Below are 22599 nucleotides of genomic sequence, written 5' to 3'. Positions count from 1 at the left end.
TTAAGCTAAGTCGACAAGGCAGCTGTGGTAAACCAGCTGTGTTCCAACCTGAAGTCTGCTAGTCGCTTAGATCACTGAGCCCATCAGCAATGTTCAGGCAGAATCCTCACCACATTCGAGATCCTGCTCTGATCTTGACAGAACATATTTCTGATGAACCTCCCTTGTTGACTGTCACTGGTGACACTAGGTGTTCGGTCCTGAACTCCACTAGACAGCCCTCTCCAAGGGAAACTGACCTAGAATACTGGCACACCAGAGGCAGTAACACCTATGTACAAAGGAGCAGACACACACAGTCAGTGTGTCACCTGTCCAGGTAAGAGATCAGTGCCTGGGGAAAGTAGATCTCAGGTCTTCCCACCTTGACATATAGGAGAAGGCATTGCCTCTCTAGACCCAAGCAGTGCAGAGACAGGAGGTTGTGACTTGCCAACCAAATTTAGTATCACCAGTTTCCAGGGCCCTCCCTTTGGCTGCCCCATTATCTCCTACTTCTTTCTGCCTATCAGAAGGAAATGTATATATGTCTATATGGGCAAGGGCAACCCCTGATCCTTGACTTGGCCTTCAGAAGGCATGGGATTACTCCCAATACATCTGCTATACTGTGAAGCTGCCCTACCACACCAATTCTCAATACTGACAGCCATCAAATGGGAACAGTGACTCTTCTACCACCCTGCTTTCCGAATCCTTTGAAGAATTAAAACTAACATCATGGGACCGGTGTTGGGAGCTTTGTTACCTGTGTCCTGTCAGAGGCCATTAGGGAAGTAGAGAATACTGAATTTGGGATAAGGGAGAGATATCAACCATGGTTTTGAATCTCAGCTATCTGTATGTGACAATGAAAATATCCTATCACCCCTCAGAGTCCCACTTTCCTCAGTAAAAAGACAATGAGAACACTGGTATACATACATAACAGACAGACAGGACCCCCTACCTATCCCCCCCCACAGTCTTTACAGGAGATTCTGTGCTACACATTTGCTATGAGTTATTTCATGGAACCACCAACCCCAGTTCTCCCCAATTTCACAGATGAGATAACTGGGTCAAAGAACTTTCTAAGCAGATCTCACAAGAGTCAGTATTCTCACGAACTAAAAGTCCATGGGCCTACCCTCAGTGATGAGGTCTAGGTCAGAAGGTAATCCTCTTGACAGATGAAACCATACCTGCGTAGCCTTCTGCGCTTGCCACTTCCCATGTCCTAACCTGGGTCTCACAGGGACCAGTTCAACAGACTTCTCTGCAGGATTAATCTCAGCAATTAATTAGTATCACCCAAGATGTCCAACCATAACTGCTAGCATTGTGGCAATTTTCTGTTTTAACGTGTTTGTTGAATGAAGTTGTGATAACTCTCCAAAAACAGAACCCGCTGAAGAAAAAAATGGATTTTTAAAACATTTTTCGATCTTGAGCAGAATGGAGACAGTTGAAGCAAAGACTAGAGTGCTGGATTGGGAATCAGAAATTTTTTCTGAGGCTTGGTTCCATTGGGAGCCCCAAGTAACTAATGTTAAAACGAAATCGAGGACAGGAGGAAAGGCAGGGGCCCAAGAGACTGGTGAAGGGACTGCCCTGAGCGTCTTAACAGTGAGTCAGAGACCAATGCACCAAAAGTTGCAAAAGGAGGAGAACCTCCCCCCTTCTAGAGCATTGTGGTCCTCAGTCTATAGGAGAAGGGGAAATAAGTCTACAGGAAAGAATGATCCCGAACACAGGCTTCGGGGTGCACTGTGATGATGTGATCATAGGTAGGTAGTGTTCCCTCTTCAGCCTGAAGCTACTGAGCGGGTAGCTGGGAAGGGAAGCCCCCACTTTACAAATAACTGGTATGCGAGGAAGGAGCCCAGCCCAGTGCCGTGGAATGTAATTGCCAACCCGCCCCATAAAGGTCTGATTAGGAGGATGCTGTAATGTTCTTTCCACTAGATGGTGGGGCTAGACTTTATCACACAAGCAGGGAACGAATCAGGTGCCTCCCTTTCAGGGTAATACACAACAGGAATGTGGTTCTGGCTTTGGAATGATGCCCTCTGGTCATGCCTCATGCAATTTCAGAGGAGCTGGCTTTTAGCAGAAACGGTGTCATGCTGCAGCTGGTTTGAACTCTAGGTGAGATGGAAGGGTTCTTCTGCACCCGTACCATAGAAGAAAAATGGGACCAAGTGAGACCCGGAATACAAGTTCATGAGGGTGTGCACAGCGTGGGTCAAGAGCCAGGCAGAAAACATGATTTTCTAGAGCAGGAAGGACCAATGAAGAGGTGGGTGGGGCCTGTTATTGGTCCTCATAAAAGCCATTTTATTATACTTTATACCATTAACCCACTGAAGAATTTCAATAAGGGCAGTGGAATTCATTCTTTCAAAGGTATCATGATGTCAAGACCCCAGGGTCTTTTCTCTGCCAGCCGCTCTGCCTTGGCCTCAGCTATTCACTTCCATCCTCGTGGTCATCTTATTGCTCCCATCCAAGCACTATCCAGATGCAGTAATGAGTGCAGGAGGGAACAAAGGGATCCGTCTTCTCACGGCCGCCCTGAGCCCAACAGGGAGACAGAACCCTGTGCCTGGGTTTCACACATACACTTTTGAACCTGAGTTCATGCAAAAACCAAAGGCCAAACAAGTTTAGATAATGAAAAGCACTCCACTTATTATAAAAGCAAAACCCCACAGCCATCTCTGACTAGAGTACTCCAGAAGAGCCAGCCGAGGGCTGTGACTGGCCTACCACTTAAGGCCTATTCTTGATATAAAAATGATCCCATTAACTTGGCCTAAGTGGCCTTAATTTTGTTCCCTTTCAAGAAGATAAAAAGGCTATCCAAGAGCAGAGGTCCTCAGAATACCAAGAAAATGTCTGAAATTGTTTTCCATTTGTGAGAAGCCTGAATGTGTCCTTAACACAGCCCTGGGACATCGCCTCCATGCCCATCCCCCATCCCTCCAGCTGCACATTTAAAAGGTGCAGTCAACACGCAGCAGCTGCAGAGCATAGACTGCAGCAGAAACTAAAACACACAGTGCTCTTACTTCCAGCCAACACGTCCGTAGAGAAACACTTGCCATAGAGAAACATCCATGCACAGAGCAGAAGACAATAGCATGACTGCTTGTTCCAACACCCTTCTAAGGATGAGAAGTTGTTAGAAGCATAAATATCCATGAAGAGGAGATATCTAAATAAATGAAGGTAGATTCATAGGGATATTAGATTATCATAGTAATATCATCACTTATAGTAGTATACATATTACATAGTGTAGTTGGATATACCTTAGAGGTGAGCTCCATTGGTTTAAATACTAGGTTCTGTTATTTACCAGATATAGCATTGAATAGGTTACCTAATTTTTTCTGTGCTTCAGTTTCTTCAATGAAGATGGCAACAGTCCATCTGTCTCTTAGGACTGCTGAAAGACTTGACTGAGCTAATGCATATTAATTATTTAGAATGGTGCCTAGCACACAGTAATCACTATTTTAACTCAATATTGGGTTTTAAAAAGTATAGTCCTATGGAATACTAGAGAGAGAAGAATAAAGTAACCTATGCACGTATTAGTTGGTAAAACTCTCTGGTGCACACTATTGAATGAAAACAGCACTAAGGGCATTTCAGTATTCTTCAAGTTTTTAATGGAGGAAAGCCATCATAAATTTTCTACAGGTGATATAAAATAGAAGGAAGTAGCGTTGATTGAGGCAGTGATCCATAAGAACTTTATCTTTCTCTGATTTTTATATAGGTGGATGGATGAAGAAATGATTGATAGATGATAGATAAATAGATGACAGAAGATAATGACAGATAGATAGAAAGAAGACAGAGAGAGATCAGTGATAGATAAAAGGCAATAGATAATAGGCATATAGGTGGACAGAAATGAATGGATAAATGACATACAGAAAAAGAGAAGAACATAAGATACACTCATCATTGTAACCTTAAGTTTAAAAGCATGAATAAAAATGGTCTGAAAAGGTACAAATTCCTTCTGTCTTTTTATAATGAGGAGAGTGAAAGCTAAACAGACCCACAAAATAAATGCCTCAACACAAAGCCAACAAGACCCTGGGGGAGGATTTGAGCCCAGCTGTGCCCTGCCACCATCCCACACAGCCTCTCGAGACCACCCAGGAGTTGACTTCGTATCCACACAGGCTGAAGTGGTAAAGGACAAAAGTGACTCGAATTGTGTTGTTTTGTTTCTCATTAACGAACCTGTTGGAATGTGCCATTCAGCAACCGAGCTCAATCGTTCCTGCTATTCCAGCAGAACCACAGCCCCTTCCCGGCCAGGCCGCCGTTCTAGTCTTATCTGTCCCCATGGAATGGGGTGGGACAGACCAGAGGGCACCTGCTGCACCCACCAGGAACCCAGTCTGCAGATTTCTTCCCTGGCTCACACCTCGTGCGTGCACCTCCTCTGAGAATCCCTAACTGTCTCCCACAAATCAATTGGGTTTATATCAGCCCCACTGCTCGCTGGCCTCAGTGACATAGCCAGTCACTTTTTCAACTCAGCCTAATGATTTTGAGAATCTTTTCTGGTTCTAACAACCAAAGAACATAGGGAATTTCTTCATTTTTTTTTGTTCTGTTATAAACGATAATTAATTCTTCCTTGGCAAACATGATACTTAATTAAAGCCCCTGGCCATTTTAGCTGCCTTCAAAGTTCTGAGAAAAACTTTCCTAATCTGTTCCTTTCCTTTGGATTCTAGGGGCACATTCTTGCCTTAGGATGTCAAGGGGTCAAGGGGAGTTGGAAAATGTCATAGGTGTGACTGACTAACTCCATGCCTCCCCACTGCAGGGTGGCCTTGTATAAGCATAACTTTGTTTGGCCTCAGTATTTGCCATCTGAGAAATGGATCCAACAACCACACTTAAGGTTGCTGAGAAGCTAAGATAACATCTTTGAAGTGTTTGCACCCCAGCACAGGTCTGAAAGCTGCCTGATTTTTCTCTTTTCCTCTTGCCCAACAGCCATCTGCCTCTGACCAGGCTTCCTAAGATACTATTAGCCTTGGTACACATGGTACACATACTCACATGGGTACACACACATACACCACCCCACTCCAATGTTCAGAACACTGTGAGCATTACCCATCCCTTCCTCAACTAAGGCTGACAGAGCAAGATCAGCCTAGCCAGGGCTACCTCCTTCATTCCCAGCACCCACCCCCGTCCTTTCTGAGTCAATGTTTTGAAGGAGTTTCAGGGGCAATGCCTGGTAAGGAGAGGGCCCCAAGTGAGGTGACTGCTGCCAAGTCCCTTTCTTTGCCCCACCGAGTATCTGATAAGCCTCCATGTAGTTCATTCTCCTAAACACTTTGATAGGGTGATGGGCCTGCAGTTGCCATGGAAACACCTTTTAAGTCCTCCTCACCCAAAGGGTTGTGCCAGTCCCCTGGGCTCTGGAGAAGAAAGGGAAAAAGAGACACCCATGGATAAAGAGACAGGAGAGGGAAGGCCATTGTTGGGTGGTGATGGGGGGCTTATGAAGGGCTAAGCCAGACATGCTGTGCCTTCCCTGGCAACGTGGCATCTGGCCAGGATGAGAGAAATCCATGCAGGAAGGTTCTAGAAGAGGAAGGTGGCAGGCAATCTTGAGCATACTTAGGGGGCTCCGGCGTCCAGAGGACAGTTGGGAGCCATCTACTGGAGGCCGCAGAGTGTCTGCTGCTGTCAGGCGGCAGGTCAACAAGCCAGAGGCCCACACCCACACCTCCCATTTTTAAAAGCATTATCTCATCCCTTGTGCAGTGCACCAAGCTAAAGGCTGAGTGAGTCTGGATCCCTGCCAGAGCAATGATTTTTCTTTCTTTCTCTCTCTCTCTTTTTCTTTTTGCTACTATACTGTTCTGTGCTTGGCATATTTCTTAGCAATTGAACTTTTCTCTGGGAAGTGTATTAAGAGGAGGAAGCTGTTTCTTGAATAAAGCCATAGAAATTATAAGAAGCTTCATAAGACCCCTACATACAGTAGGGTCCTTAAGCAAGCAATGAGCTGATTCCAGAAAAGCCCACTGGGAACAGGATCTACCAGCTCATGTTGCCACTTTCCCATGAACTTCAGTGTAGAAACCTCTGGGCTATAGGCACTTGGGATAGAGATGAGATTCCTCTCTCCCCTATAAAACCAAGCTGAACACACTCAGCCCGCTGTAAAGCAGAAATTAACACCCCGATTCCATCTGCTAGCTCACAGGCTAGGAGCATGTTCTAGGCTAAGCAAAACCAGAACTTGGCACCAACTAGCTGGGAATGTCACCGGGCTGGTGAGAGCAGAGAAAAGAGCTCAGAGGAATCTGGGTGGGGACCACACTCAGGAGAAAACCTTCCAGGCCTCTCCAGCAATCTAAAGGATGCTTCCTAGCAATCCCAAGGACCCGGGAAGGGTGAAGGGTGTGTTCCTGCGGGTCCCAGGAAACCTCCATCAAGGGTGACTGCAGGTCACACAAACACCCTGGGCTGCCAAGTCCACTGACCTGGCCACCATAGCCACCTCCCAGATTTCCCCCAAGGTTGGCCTGGCCCCTCTCCAACCTCAGTTGCTTCCCCTGCCAGGTCACCACTCCTCCCTCTCCTCACCACAGCACACTTGCAGAGTGGAATCCCTCACCCGAGACCCAGTGGAAAATTTCCTTCTCCTTCATGACCATACTTTAAACACACATGCCCCATTTTTCACCTCTGAATTGACACAGGCCAAGGACAGCCTCGTGTCCCACCCCTGCCCTGCAAACTCACAGCAGGGATATTGGACCGGGTGCTTTAGGGGCTGGAGAAAAGGGAGATTTTCTAGTTTCCTCTTCCAAACACAAGCGTCCCCAGCACTCTTCAGGCCATCTGGACAGTGGGCTCTGCTTCTTATCAAGTCTCTCTAATCAGCAAACAGTCTCTTTGAGAAAATTATCACATCACAAGTGATGAGAACCTTGGCATCTTTGTTCTTTTGATGACAAATCTGCTTTCTCCCTTGCTCACTCTCCCTCATCACGTACGTTCAAGAAAAAAAAAATAATAACAATAACCTTCCTGTGAATTTTCACAGCTATGTGATCCCCTACAGTCACCTCAAGCCACCTATCGACACTCAGATGCAGTTCTCCCATGGAGGGAGTCAAACCTACAGTTTTCTTCTGTGTGGTTCCCCCCCCCTCCGCCCCCCTTTCTAGCCACCCAAACTTGGCAGGCAAGAAGCCCCAGCACTTGCTGGGCGAGCCTGCAGCTACGCTGGTTGAATCTCAAGGAAAAAAAAATAAAGTTCAAGGGCGCGGGCGATAAGCAATCTCTGAAAGCTAGTTTTCTCTCGCAACTCGACCCGCACAAGTTGGCAACTTCTTGTAAAGAGTACTCGAGCTCCCAGCGCTTCCGTTAGCGTTCCAACTTTTCAGAACCTTCTCCCGCCCTGCTCCTCCAGCTCTTTCTCTGCAAGAGTCAATGGGGAAATTTTCTAGATGTCAAGCAGGGACCACGTTCACTCCTGCCAGCCAGAGACCACTAGGACACTGCTTGGGTTCCCTCTAAAAGGCATCTCCCCACACAGACTCCCTGCCCAAGGAAACCGAGTCGCCTGCTACGGCACGCAGCTTGCTTGGTGCCTCCTAAAGCGCTTACCTATGTCGGAGTTGCAGAAGGCATCCTGGGGATGGCTAGGCGAACATGTGCACGCCTCGGCGCCCCAGTGCCCAAGGCTCCAGCAGCCCAGGAGCAAGACAAGCCCAAGCCAGGGAGTCATCATCGTAGCTGCTGCTGTCCGCTGCGGGGACGGCTGCTCTTCTCTTCAAAGTTGCCGAGTGCTGGCGCGGATACTGCAGTCCGAGCTCACTCGCCAGATCTGACCGTGCACGCTGGGCAACTTTGAGCTCCGGGAAAGTGTCCTCCAAGTTGCTCAGCGGGACGGGTTGGGACTCCGCGAACTGGCGTTGGGTGGCTGGAGCGTGCGTCCGCAGAGCCAGTGAGTGGCCTCCGGGAGAAGGATCCGGAACCAGAGCGGAGAAGTGGGAGAAGAAGCTTCCCGGTGCTGGTGGCTGCCTGCTGCCCACTGTGCGCAGAGTCCAGGGCTGCAGAGTGATATAGGGGCACCAGGGGGACCCAGCCCCTCGGGAGCTCGGGGGCCGCCCCCTCCGACCAATGGCAGCGCCGCATTACCTCATCGGCCCTCCAAAAAAGGGGCGGGGCCGGGGGGCGCGGGGCGACAGGGAGGGGCCGGCCCGGACTGTTCAGATCCTTATAGGGAATAATGCGGTTGTGGGCACTTGAGTGGGTGGGCTGGGCGCGTCCTGGGACAGTGTGCGCTGAAGCGGTGCCCCACGGCCCCATTGCCCTACGCCCACCGGCACTCCCGAGCTCCTTCGACCCAAACAAGTCTCCACTCCCAGCCACTCAGAGAGGCAGCACAGTCCCTTCCTTCCCTGGGACCCAGGTGGCCCCGCGATGTAGAGTCCTTGATCCTGCCTCCTGGAAAAAGTCTAGAAGGAAGCCTCGAAGAAAATTTCACCTTTCTACCTTGCCTAGAGAGAGCAGAGAGTAAGAGGAAACACCTGGGTAGATGACATTTTCTCAGCACCCCCACCCCACCACCACCCCTCTGCCTTTTGGAACTGGCTATGGTAGTTGTCACTGGGGGTAAATGGAACCGTGGAATCATTCACCGAACGCTGATCTAGACTCCAAGCAAAGCCCTTGCAGCCAGGGTGATTGTACTAGAGCTACGAGGAAGCTAGAATAGATACAGACCTAGGTCAGAATGACTAAGAGGGTGTTGCTTTCTGTGGGACAGTAGGAGAAGAGTTCTCTGCGCTGACATCATGCAAGGAGACGAGCAAGTGGAAAGGCCTGGCTCGCCTTTGAAGGGCAGAATATAGAATAAACGGGGAGTCTCACTGGTGGCCAACAGCAGTCCTTCCTTCAGCAAGGAACTTTGAAGTTAAGCAATCCAAAAGTAGAATAAAACCAGATCCTGGAGAAAACTATCCCGGATCCTGGATAACTAACTATAAACGAAGAGTATTGGTAATGTTATTTAAGTGGCCTCTTGATTGTGATATGTGCATGTGTGGTATACACACACTATTGTTGCTTTGTCTTTTTGAGACACGTCCAGGCTGACCTTGAAACCAAGATCCTCCTGCCTTGGGCTCCCCACTGCTATTGACGGAGATGCAGTACCACACCTGACCTATGCTATATGTTTTTAAAAACAGGATTCCCATACTCTATTCCTTCTAGTAAGGAAAGCAAGAACAGGTGTCACATGCACCTTCTAGCTGAGGAAACAGGCCCAGAAAGGGGGCACTCCTGTCACTCTCTCTCTCACCACCTGCTCATACAAAAGAGACAGATGCCCCTGGCCTTAGCAGCAGTTCAATCTAACTGACAGGGTTCTTATTGCAATCTCCTTTTCTTTCCTGCCTTATGTTCTATTATGATTTTGAAGGTGCTGTGTGTTTTAGGTACAGAAATGCTGAAAACTTACAACAAAAAAGGAAAATGCAAGAGAACCCCTTGGACTGTCCCCCCAAGAGACTCTTTTTAATGACAGAACAGAGAGTATTGTGATAATATTATTTTTGATTGTACTTCCCTTGTTAGACTATTTTGTATCTTTTATTGGTGTGGGCACTGCTGTTACTTTGAGGCAGGGTCTTATCATGTAGTCTAGGCTGGCTTTGAACTCTCAACCCTCCTGCCTCAGCCTCCCAAATGCTTCCCAGAATGTTCTGTAAACTCTTCCAAGCCGTTCTAACTATAGAGAAGAGGACTCAGCTCCCATATCTTTCTGTCTTCTCCCCAATCAGCTCTGAAAGCCCCCACCTCTTTCATTCTGTTCCACGGTGCCATGGCCCCCTTATTGTTCTTCTAGCCCCATCTCCTGGAATATGGTTATATTATTCCCCTTCCTGGCACTTGGAGGCCTGGCACATTAGGCCATGATGCCTTTTAGCCCTCAGAAGATCCCAGGAGACTTGAGTGTGGATATAGCCAGTAACCACTTGAGGCCTGAGCCTTCGACACTACGGGGCCACTCTGAGGAACTAGGTTGAATGAGGGCATACTTGGTAGGATTTGAGAGATTCGCTGAACCTTGCACCGTGCCGGTCATGTGGAAGGTTTTAGAGGAGCTTGTAGACAAATCCACTTGGGATAAACATCTTACAGACTAGAGGCCCTCTCTCCTCTGCTTCCCTATTACAAGACCATTTTGTCCAAAATGCCATGTGCTTTTTCTCCAAGAGAGAGCCTTTTCTGGAATGCAAGACAAGTGCCAAGCAACTACTTTCTGCTACATGTCACAGAGCAGATTCCTCAGAGAGGCCATCTGAAGTGTGTCTTGTTCCCACAGCTACTTCCTGCTCAAAGTATAGGTGTCCTTGGATTATTTTCCATTCTGAAAGGTTCTAATTTAGGCTCATTTCCTCTTGATTCTTCTACTTTGGCTTGCTCAGATTTTAGGGGTTTCCAAGAACACACAGAGCATCCTGGGTCAGGAGTCTTCTCTTCTGCCTGGACTGAGATGACCTTCTCTCTCCACCTCTGCAACACCAGCCTAGTCATAACCCTGGGAACCAGACAGAGGATGCTCCCTGAGTCCTCATGTGGGTCTTGCAAGCAGGTGGACCTTGTAGTCATCAATCTGGACATTAGGTTGTCCACCAGACTAATAATATGTAAGGATTTATTTTTCTAGTCTGTTTAGTGAACAAGATTGAGTGGGCTTGGAGCTTGGGTAAGAGTGAAGATAATGGCTCTCCTGCTTTCTTCTGGTAGCTGAGAACAATGGCAGATTTGCAAATCTAGGGGGAGCCGGAAGAAGCTTCAATAAGCACCTGGCTTGTTCTCAACCTACTAGGCTCACCCGGTCCCTCTGTTGGAACTTTTCTAGGGAAGGTGAAGGCCTGTTTGCTTCCTGTGCATCGAATTTCAGAGGGTAGAGCCTATAGGAGGCATTTGCTTGGACTTGTATGGGAGATATGAAGTTGCTCAGAGACTGCTCATCTTCGAGGAGGAAAGAACTTCCCTAGCTTCCCACAGTCAGCTACAGGCAGAGCCAAGTTCATGCTGTGAACACTGATTCCTCGGCTTCTACCTGCATCACATCTACATGGCTAAGTCTTCCTTGATAGCACATGTGATAAATGTATTTCCACACCCCTCAGTTGGCTCACTGAGAGCTACCTACACTGCTTAGGAGTTCTTGGCTACACCAAAAGACCCTTCTGAGCCGACCAGCATTATATAGTGCTATGTGACTAAGCGGGTTTGTGTTTGTGTTTCCAACAGGTCACTTCCCTTGTGCAGACACTAATCTCCATGTTTATTAGATATAAAGTTAAACTTTATGGTTCCCAGCAAGATGCCCCTTTAGTGATTTTTTAAAAGAAGTCTTCTATTCCCTGGGGGATTTGCAAAAAGTGAGGTAAATGGCTGTGTAGGGAAAATAGATCTTACCGTGTGAGCAGGTTTGACACCAAACTAACATGCCCAAGACTGAGGCCCATCCACCACACGCTAGGTCTTTTTTTTTTTTTTTTTTTTTTTTTTTTTTTTTTTTTTTTTTGCATTCCCTTCCTACTCTGTCTTCCAAGGCACAGGGCTTAAAACAAAGAATGCCAGTGGAGATTGTGATGATGACAGAGCAGGGGAAATTTGGGGTCTTCTTTTGAGTAGAGCCTCTGATAGTTACCAATTCATCTTTCTGGTTTTCTTTTGGATTGGAAGCATTAAAGGGTCTGGAACAAAATTTACTGGACTTTTATGCCCTTTCAGCCTCAGCCTTTTATAGGATTCCCCACCATGCCTTATTCTGTTCTTTTCCCCTGTAGCTGACTCCAATGTGGCTGTTCATCTGCCCGTTTCCCTTCCTGAAGTGTAAGGCCCCTAAGGATAGAGCTTTGACAACAGGGTTCAGATCAGTTATAGCTGATTGGATCTAAATGTCCCTACTAGTCCAGCTGCCCAGTGTTGGGCTTGGAGGAGCTCATTGAGTTTATCCCGCTGACTAATGCTAGGGGGCGCTGTAAGCCAGAAAACATGGCTCTCTGAGCCTTCAGCCTGCCAGTCTCATTGAGAAGCCAGGAGAGGGACCTTGAGTGGGTGAAGTTGAAGCCTTCCCGTATCATAGCCACAAAGCTCTCAGTCAGCATCCCGTCTGGGTACACAGCTGCCCAAGTTATTCTACCCCTGGGCTGAGGCTTACTTGTGAATCACTGATTTGGGGGCCATGGGGGAGGTCTGGGAAAACAGCTGAGGATGCCACCGTGCTACTCATTCTAAGTGGCGCTCCGGAAGTTCAACGCGGAGAAGGTACCGACAAGCCTAGGTACCTCAGCTTCCCTCCTCCCCAGACCCTAGTTACAATGCCTTCCCCAAACCCGCAGTCCATGTGAAAGTCATTATATTCAAAATAGCCTTTTCCAAGCAACAGACACCCTGGTCCACCCATCACCAGGAGCCGTAGCCAGACCCTCAGCAGAGCTGCTGCCCAACATGGGGCAATTAGGAGCCTAAGAAGGTGGGTGCTTCAACTTCACTCTGTGTCTGGTACCAGCGGGGAGTAAACACCTTTCCCGGTTTCCATCTGGAATTGATTTCAGGGCAGTAAAATTGGAGGGCGTTCTTCACCCCAGCTTTCCCACCCCCCAGCCCTGCCAGGGAAGTGAAGACCCCTGGCTGTGTTCACGTGAATGCTGAGGTTTTCGCATTTCTTTCCATAGACAGCTATTCCCAGGAATTTTAAGCCAGAAAACACATGTGTGCGGTAGAGACATTTTGTGTCCTGTGTTTTCTGGGGTGGTGGGAAATGGGAAGTAGAGTTAAATATTCCAGTTCTTGGTTTTCTTTTAATGACCGTATGTTGAGGCAGTCAATTATTTTTGCAGAGGATAATGTGAGGTGGTGGAGAACTTCCCCACAAGCCTGGTTTAATGCGTTCCTTCTGCCTCTGGGGTTCCTGCGCTTTGCCGTTAATAATGAGGAGCTAGCTCCTCGGTGGCTTTTCTGAAGGTATGGGGCTCAGACCCACACAGGGTTGTCTCAGCCAGCCATCACTGCTGGGGCTCAGGGAAAGGGTAGGATGGACACTGGTCAGGTTCCTACAACACCGGGCTGGAGATCGTGTTTCTGCAGAAGTACTGTGAGCTCACCTTGGTGGAATCTAATCTGACAACTGGAACTGGCTTGTCTTATGGTGGAGAACCCAAAGGTTGTGACACTGTGAGTCACAGCCTTCTTGTTACCCTGGCTGTGGAAGCTCCTCTGCCCCCTGGCCGGTCACTTTCCACCTCTCTTCAGGTACCTTCTCCCTCGGTGGCAGACTCCCCGCTCTTCTGTTTTCTGTGCTTGGATTCTTGCCTTCCCTTCTAACCTCCCCTGCCACCTTGCCGAATTCCACCTTCTCTCCTGGCCTTGACTGGCCACTGTGCTGTGTGCAGCGGAATGAGATTGACAAGATAGTGGTGTCCCTCTGGTCTCCTGACCTCCCTGTCCATCCCCCCCGTGACAATTTCACTTGCAAATCCCATGACCTAATCAGACTCCAGTTGTCCTGAACTCACTGTCTTCTTCCTTCTGTCCCTTCCAGCATGACTCATCCCCTCTAATGACATCACCATTCACCGTGTCCTAGAGAGTCTTGAACGGGACATCTCTCCTAGCCATCCGCCTTTCCCACTCCCACTGTTCCCACCCTTGACTGTACCCTGGAGAGTCTTTCCAGACACTGTCAACAGACCCATAACTGGCCCTGTTGTCCAGAGTCCTGTTCTACCCAGTTCCTCTCTTGCCTTGCGGTTACCCACCATCATCTCAATATAACCCCGAAGTCGTGCTAGGCTGTGTTTCAAGTGATCAATTCACATCCCATGGCTTTCCGAATAAAGTTTTAAACTCCAAAGACGTACAAGCTCCTCTTTGGCCTGCTTCTTCCCATGACACCAGGCTGCAACCGGAGGTGACATCATTCATGTAGAACATCATGGGACTGCCACCCCATAGTTACACAGCTGCAGACAGACCTACATCTCTGTTACCTCAGTGCCATCTTGCACCATTTTATGATTCCTGCCCTCCCTCCTCCACCTTATCTTCCATGAATCAGCTAGAGCCACCAGCTTCTGAATATCTGCTGATTCTCCTGTTTCCTCATGCTCCACTTGCAGTGCGTTGTTCAGCTGTTCATCTGGGCCCCTCTCACTCTCTGCTCTTCCTATTGGTTAAAATGTCTGATTCTTCCCTAGAGCTGAGCATACCCGGATGCTTCTCAAATGCCCAATGTGGCACCTATACACAGTAGGCACTTAGCAGGTACTGAAAGAAGAGACTGACCAATGACTTGAGGGGAAATGTATGTGTTTGGGGGGTATCAGTATCGCCATCACAAATCCACCTTGGAAGGTTCGAGGATCCAACTCCTTGAACTCAGATTCACAGAGAGGTTTCTAGAGGTGAGCAGTCTCATGGGTACAACCAGTTAATTCATACGCATCAGCAAGCCAGCCAGCCACAATTCCTCTGCCCTTACTCCTACAAGACTGATGATTAAGAGGTAGGCCGAGACCCCATGTCGAAGGGACCCCTTATTATTCTGATACTTGAAGAGAGCCCCATGCCACCTCACCAGGAGAGCATGTTGGGTCGGTGGGTATGGAATTAGAATATGGATTGAGGTCATCCTAAGAGGAACTTCTGGACAAAACCCTTTGAGATTTTCTTTACATTTAATTATATATTTTTAAATTTATTGTGTACAATAGCACACATGTAGTGGTCAGAGGATAACCTGTGAGAGTTGGTTCTCTCCAGCATATGAATCCTGAGTATCAAACTTTGGTTGTCAGGCTTAGGGTCAAGTGCATTTACTCCCTAAGCCAGCAACCACCCCTTTAATTTTCTTTCTGATGGAAGAAGCAGTGTCCACTGCTAAAAGTCCATCTCACTGGTTGCTGACGGATGCTGGACTCACAGCCCCAACTGCGGGGTCACTCTGCTCTTAATCCTTTGCTTAAGATCCGTCATGCCTTCATCTTTCCACAGACATTTTTGGCTCTGGAAATATTGAAATTCTTTGGCTTCTGAATTGTTTGCAGGTACTTTTGATGGAAAACGAAATGTCTAAAACTGGAAGCTTCTAGAAGAACAACCTGTTCTTGCCTGTCATGTAAATTTCTTTGAATTTGACCATGGGGCCTTGTGTTTAAAAGCAGTGTCTCTCAAGACATTCTTGATGACAATGAATTTGCCCAAGAGGCCATTCACAAAGTGTGTTGTAGGCACGAGGTAACATTATTTATAAACTTCTACAAAGAGCTTGTGTTTTCATGTCTTCTTCAGCCTTCCCTACCGTAAATAATAGATATTTTACGTGTGTGTTTGTGTGTTGCACATGGTGTGGAGAACCAAGGTTGACAAGAATTCTCTTGTTACTATCAAACTTATTCTTTGAGACAGTGTCTTTCCTTGACCCTGGAGCTTCCTGATTCAGGCGGGCTGGCCAGTCAGTGAACTGTTTATCTCTGTTTCCCCAGCACTGAATTTACAGGCCTGTGCCATGCCCAGCTTTCTTCCATTACTGCTAGGGCTCTGACTTTAGGTACCCATGCTTACACAGTAAGCCCTTTGTCTTTTGAGACATCTCCCCAACGCTATATGCCAATCTAGGAAACCGAGGCTCAATAAAGACATTTTGCTATTGTTTTTCTTTCTTTCATATCCATCTTTTAGGCTTTTTTTTTTTCAGAGTCTTCCACTTCTCTAACATTTTTCCTTCTTTCGCCCATCCTCCTCATGCTTGCTGGGGTACTGAAGAATGGGGTCCTGGAGTCCCTGGGGTATGCCAGGGCTATCTGACGTTGGCTCAGTAGAATCCATGGCAGCATTTTTTTTTTACAGTTCTCTGAGTCAGTTGTAAAACATAGTCATGATTAAAATTGTAATTGCAAAAACCAACAATTAAATAACTTGTATTCAAAGCAAGGGCAATTAACATTAAACTTCATCACTTCCTAACCACAGATACTCCTTGACTTACAATGAGGATATATCCAAATAAACTCATCATTAGTTTAAAATGTCATAATCCCAACTGCATGTGATATACCTGACCCACCAAACGCTGGAGCTGAGTCACAAAGACGTAGCAGAGAGTTAGTAGCTCACTGTCATGATGCTGTTAGGGTTTGTGTTTACTGTTCATGCCCAGCGTATCAAGAGAGAATCTTACTGAGCTTCAGCAGCTCTGAAGGAAATGATGAAAAATGGGAAATCTGGAGTATGGTTTCTACTGAGAAAGTATCATTTCCCCCAACATCTTCAGGTTAAAAAGAGAAGAAACCATGAGTCAAGTTGTCAGAAGACAAAAGTGTATGCATTTTACTGCCTCAAGGTCAGCACTCCAGAAGTTATTTCCATTGATTTTTCTCTACGTGGTAGTGGCATTACACAGTGCTCTGCTCTTGTGCGTTTTCTCAGTTCTGCAGTCGGTGACACCACAAGGTAACCTGGAACTGACTGTGATGGGAGTGTTTACACCACAGAAATTGGTCAGCACTGCAAACCAGGGCTTCTTGGCTCAGAGAGCCACTTGTTGGATATTCATAGGTTCACTGTTGCTTTTATTTCCTAACAGTAAAACCCTGGGTAAATCATTTTATATCCTTGTGCCTCAGTGTCCTTGTCTGTAATATTGGGATAACATTAGTCTCTATCTTGAGAGGTCATGAATAAATGAACTGAGACATCAAAAGGATGTGTTGGAATGCTTGGCACTAGCTTAGCATCATTGAACATTCAGTCAGGGTTGTCATCAAACGCTGTCTCCCTCCTGACCTGGATGGCATTTATTCATGGTGACCCAACTTAAATCTTATCACACTGTGTTTGGATTGTCACCCTCTGGGCTTATTAATTATTTTTTTCCTTACCATGTACCTGGCAGAAACAATTTAAATGAGGAAAGATTTGTTTTGACCTCGGATTTCAGGGAGCATGGGTCCATCTAGGCAGGCAAGGTATGGTTTCTGAGAGACTTTCTCCACAATGATAGGAATTTGTGGTGTGGCTTGTTATGTTTTGGAGGATTGGGAAGCAGAGGGATCAGAGCAAAACCAGGATCGGGTATCAGCTGCAGGGCCTGCCTTCAGTGATCCACTTCTGCTGGGTAGGCCCCACGTCTCCAAGGTTGCTCAACCTCCTGAAACAGTGATACCTGCTGGGGACCAAAGGTTCAATAGACAAACCTGTGGAGGTCATTTCACATTCAACCCATACTGCTGGGTCCTGCCCGTCTTTATTCAGGATTGTCTTGGGCTAATTGAGTTTTCAGTTCTGAGCACATAATTTAATGTCTGATACACAGCACGTCCTTAGCACACTGGGGTAACAAACTGATCAGAAGCTACTGAAGAATCAAGAGGAATTGGAGGGTTCTCTAATCACACAGCAACAACACTCTAGGGATTTCCTTTCCACACTAGAGAATTGCTGGAATACTGTGCCTGGGTTGTTCCTTTTATAAGAATGATATCATGAAGTCATTCTCATACTTCAGGAGCGGAAAGCCCCCTGACTTAGTGCCCAAAGAGACCCACATTGCCCACTGGTCTCTGCTTTATCACTACACTCTCTCCATGGATGATATAGAGTCCAATGAAGTCTTCAGCCTGTCCAGAGAAGCATGACCAGTAACTTTCCAAACTGCTTGAAGGAACCTGGAAATGTTTCTGCTTCAGGTATTTACAAGGGAAATAAAGAATTTGATGTCTTATCAATACACGCTAGAAGAGACTGAATTTGCCTGACGTGCTTTTTGAGACCTGGGAGCCTGTGATTGGAGGCTGGCGACAGGGAGGAGGAGGGGAGAGCCTGGGGCATGGAGAAAATATTTTTTTTTCTCCTTTTGGCCTGTTGTTCCTTTGAACAAACGTGTTTCTGGCTTATGCAACTCCCAGTAATTAAAATGGCTCGAATACTTTGCATTTTTACAGTAACTTGAAGGCGGCTCAGAGGCCTGGAGCTGGAGCCAACTTGTGTGTGTGTGTGTGGGGGGGGGGGGGGCTGGCAGTCTTATGATGCCTGTGCCTTGGCAGGGTAGAGGTGCTGGCATCTAGCTAGGGGAGAGGAGAGGGGAAGTGAAAGGGGTCATAATTTGTGTCAACATCTCTCCCCTTTCCCTGGACAGGCACCCAGGCGTATTCCCCTGAGAAAGAAGATCACCAAGGGCTACTCTTTTTTCCCCCGCAAGGGCTACTCTTGAAAGTATGATAAATGGTGCCTAGGGTTGATAAAGAATTTCAGGTGATAAGATTTCCCTTTCCAATACTGCCAGTGTATCACATCCTACAGTAAAAACCCACTTAGTATTTGATTTAAAAGTTAGATGAACCTAGGCCTAGTGGTCCATGTCTGTATTATCAACTACTCCTGAGGCTGAGACAGGAGGATTCCAAGTTTACGGCGTTACCAGTGGGTCTTCCCACCACTCCCAATGACTGGGGGTGTTTAGTTCTACCTCACATGGTGTTGACCAGTGACTTGTATACACTAGGAGCTCAAACCTCTATTTGTGCCAGTGAAAGCCATCTGCATGCATGTATTCTCTTGTACCAAGGGGAAAATTGTTGGCATTATATACACCTCCTGCAATATGCTTAGGCCTGCTGTGATTCTACCAAAGGACTTGGGTCTCACATAAGCCAGGGATGTATTGTAGAGTTCTAAAAGTTGGTAGGTAAGAGGCAAGCCTCCATTGTCACTAGTTCCACATTGCTGTGTGGCAATGTATCAGGAACTTTGTGGTTTACAACACTGTATTTTATCCTCTGACTTCTGTGAGTCAGAAGTTCAGACATTGCCTCACTGGGTCTTCTATAGGACTAAAATCAAGATGGTGGTACCCAGGGCTCCCATTTCCTGTGGAACTCCAATGAGGAAGGATCTATTTCCCTACCTATGTGTTTGTTGACAACTTTGAGTTCCTCGGTGTGATGGTTTGAATGAGAATGGGCCCCATACACTCATATATTTGAATACTTGGTCCCTAGCTGATGGAACTATTTGGGAATCATTAGGAGGTGTGTCCTTGTTAGAGAAGGTGTGGTACTGGGGAGTGGCTTTGAGGTCTAGAAAGGTTCCTGCTATTCCCAGTGCGCTCCCTCTCTCTCTCTCTCTCTCTGCCTCATGGTTGTGGGTCAAGATGTGACTCTCAGCTGTTCCTTCACATGCTACCATGGACTGACTACACTGAAGCCGTAAGCCAAAATAAATGCTTTCTTTTACAAGTCGCCTTGGTCATTGTGCTTTATTACAGCAATAGAAAAATAATTAAAATACCCAGTTTCCCCTTGGTTGTGGTCCATAGACACCTTCTCTGTGTGACAAGCTCCTTCCTCAAAGCCAGAATGAAAGAAATTCTCCCAAGGCGCAAGCGTTGCAATCATGTTCACATAACCACGTATATCTTGTCACCCTGGCTGTATTCTGTTCATGCCACAGTCTCTGCCACACTCAGGAAAGGGGAATTACACAGAATATGAATGCCAAGAGCAAGATTCATGAGGGTTACAAGAGCCCACTCTCCAGTCAGAGTAATTAGAATGCAGAAATCCCTGGAAACTGTTGAGTTCAGAGAGTAGTTGTAAACAGTTGCTGTGGTCGAGGCAGTAAACATTCTTAAGCTCTCTTTAAATCAGATGTTTTGTTTGTTTGTTTTAATTAAACTGACAGCCTCAGGGCTTGATTTGGTTTGAGCACAGCACTGTTTTTTGATAGACATTCAGAACATTTCACACTCCCAAATTCTCCTGAAACCTTGGGACCTCTGGGCCCACTGGATTTCATCCTCTGAGGTCTAGAAGAAGCAGCTGCCCAGGCTCCAAAACAAGAATATTCTGCTTAGTGAAGCCGATTTGTCCCCATTTCTCTGAGAGGATACTACAGGCTGCTCTCTCTCAGTCTTACTGTACGCAGGCCCCATGCTGCATCACGGACCCCTGGGAGAAGCAACCAGGCAACTTAGACCTGTCATCAAGGCAGAAGTGAAAGACAAGACAGACCTTAGTGATCATCCAAAGGATCCCAAATATAGGAAGGACACTGAGAAGTGGTCCAGGGTCAGGGCTAGCATCCATTGAGAGCTAAGACAGGGCACCTCTCCCTGTGGGTCTTTGGTTCCCAAACCTGCTAACTGAGCAAGCGTCCAGTCCTGCCGACTATAGGAGATTCGAATGGCTTCCCAGAAACTGGAGAAACAACCACCTGGACCATCCTCCAGGCTCACAGACAGAGGGAAACCAGCATCCTTCTGTAGGTATGTGACAGCCTGGAGTCCTGTCTCTTTTCCTTCTTGCCATGGAATGTTCCTTTCAGAAACAATATTGCAAGAGGAAAGCCAGCCCTCTGAGATGGTGGAAGGGGAGAAAAGTGTCCCTGTGAGGTATGGAGTCCATTCGTTTGCACTGCTAGAATGGTCGGTCATTCTGTGATCGACTGAAGAGAGAGGGGAAGGGAAGTGTGTGTTGCTGCAGATCCACCCAGAACATAAGCTTCTCTACATAGGAATCCCAGGCAGGCCCCAGAGAAGGGAAACCATCAGAGAATACCATTAAATATCAATTATACTATGGGCTGTTAGCAATGAAATTAATAACTGGTACCTTGCTAGTGCATACTATGGCCCAGACACTAATAAATCCCTTAAGTCTCAGCCTAGCCCCATGGGGTCAGCATATCCACCCTTCCTAATTTGTGGGTGCAAATACTAAAACCCAGATAGATTAGAGAATGTGCCTAAGTCCACACAGCTCATCTGTGGCAGGATCCAGAGAGCCATTCAATCCTGCTTTAAGATCTGGACTTTCAACTTCTACTTAGTCCATCATACAAGGAAATTGTTGAGCATAAACTTGTATAAGGCACCATACTAGCACAACAGAGAAACAAGGAAAGATGACAGAATCAGGAGGAATGGCTTCCCAGCTTGTGTGCTTGCTGCTACAGGGCCTTGGGCAAGAATGTGAACTACAGTGTCTTACACAGCTTGGTGTCTTCGGCTTCAGATTTTAACCTTTCAAACAGAGCTGGCTTCCATCAGTCTATGAAGCTGGGTCCTGGAAGATAATAAGGTGTTAGTTCATTGACTTTCTAGAATCCCATTGTCTCTTCCAAAGGCCATTGGCTGATAAAAATAAGTAAATAAATAAATAAAATTTTAAACAGGACGGAAGAAGACAAGAGAAGTAAAGTGAGATGGTGGAGAAGAAACACACACATGAGAGAGAGAGAGAGAGAGAGAGAGAGAGAGAGAGAGAGAGACAGAGAGAGACAGAGAGAGACAGAGAGACAGAGACAGAGACAGGGACAAACCTGGCTTTTCATGTACACTGACAAGTACACTAAGCACTTACCCTGCGCTTACTCTCTTTACTCTCTTCTTTATCCCAAATAATCAGAACCTTAAGTCCAAAGAAACCAAGTAGAGGAAGCTCAGTACCTACCTAGTCTAAGGCCGTGCAGCTTGTACAAGGTCACACGGCTGGGATGTGGAGCCAAGATTCCAAATTGGTAAGGTCACTTTAACCACCAGGCTCATAGCCAGTCACAAAAACAGTAGCTGTTTGAGGTCCAGGTGTAATCCCTTCATTGCAAAGCTGTCTGTTGTAAGATGTCCAAGGGTGGAGATGCGGACAGTTTCCGGGGTCCCCAGCCAACAATTCTCAGCTAACACTTAGGTGGAAAATACCAGAGACCGTGGAGATGTGAAGAGAAAAGCAGGGATACCAACAATGTGCTGCTATGTGAAAATAACTAGAAAATGAAAGGTTTGGTTGGTACCAGATCATAGCAATGAAGTATAACATGTCCAAATGCCAGCTGCTTCTTCAGGGTCTCCTCATATGATAGTTGCTTGGGGCTAAATGTACCGTAGCCAGGCAGAGATGACATGCTAGGCAGAAAAAGCTGGCTGTGTGGTCTTAGACAGGTCTCTAGGTGTTTCTGACCCCTAAGCTCATATAGTTGAACACATGGTCCCCAGTTGGTATCACTGTGTAGGGAGGTCATGGGACCCTTGATGGAAGAAGTGTGTTACCCAGGTAGGCTTTGAGGGTTTATTACCCTGCCCACTTCTGTTCTTCCTCTCTTCTTCCTGCTTGTGGATGGAAAATGTGAATGAGGTAGCTTTCTGCTCCTGCTATATGCCCTGTCTCCCATCCCCCATGGACCCTATCTCTCTGAAATCATAAGCCAAAGCTAACTCTCTTGTCCTTAAATTGCTTTCTGCCATCATGGTATTTTTTATCACAACAACAGAAAAAAGCTAATGCATTGCCTGTCTCCTCCTCAGTAAGATGAAGGAGTCACTGTAACTGAATACATTCTGTGGTTCAGGTGGGACTGGATCTGAGCCCAAAAATCTGTAGGGAAGGTAGTTGGGTGTGGTTTCTGGGAGACTGGATTTAACTTTGAAGAAATGGCCTCATGAAACTAGGGATCATGCCATGGTCATCACTGGGGTCCTGGGAAGTGGCTTCTGTAAGGGCTTAGGAACTTTTCTGTGTGTACTGGGGGATG

The 22599-nt window shown here is 46.9% G+C and overlaps 2 protein-coding genes across 2 annotated transcripts in view; one reads left to right on the top strand and one right to left on the bottom strand.

Moving 5' to 3' along the window:
- The window catches only part of Timp3 (TIMP metallopeptidase inhibitor 3), a 48366-nt gene extending 40271 nt beyond the window's left edge, over positions 1-8095 (bottom strand). The window contains exon 1 of the mRNA XM_041673962.1: positions 7654-8095. Coding sequence (XP_041529896.1) covers positions 7654-7777 — 124 coding nt within the window. The 5' untranslated portion in view covers positions 7778-8095. The remainder of the gene's footprint in view (positions 1-7653) is intronic.
- The window catches only part of Syn3 (synapsin III), a 399638-nt gene that overhangs the window by 181811 nt on the left and 195228 nt on the right, over positions 1-22599 (top strand). The gene's annotated exons all lie outside the window — the stretch shown is intronic.

This window comes from Microtus oregoni, unplaced genomic scaffold (genome assembly GCF_018167655.1).
Source record: "Microtus oregoni isolate MIOR12 unplaced genomic scaffold, Mior012 000001F_ref0000356, whole genome shotgun sequence".
Taxonomy (NCBI): domain Eukaryota; kingdom Metazoa; phylum Chordata; class Mammalia; order Rodentia; family Cricetidae; genus Microtus; species Microtus oregoni.
This window is presented reverse-complemented; position numbering and strand designations above follow the sequence as displayed.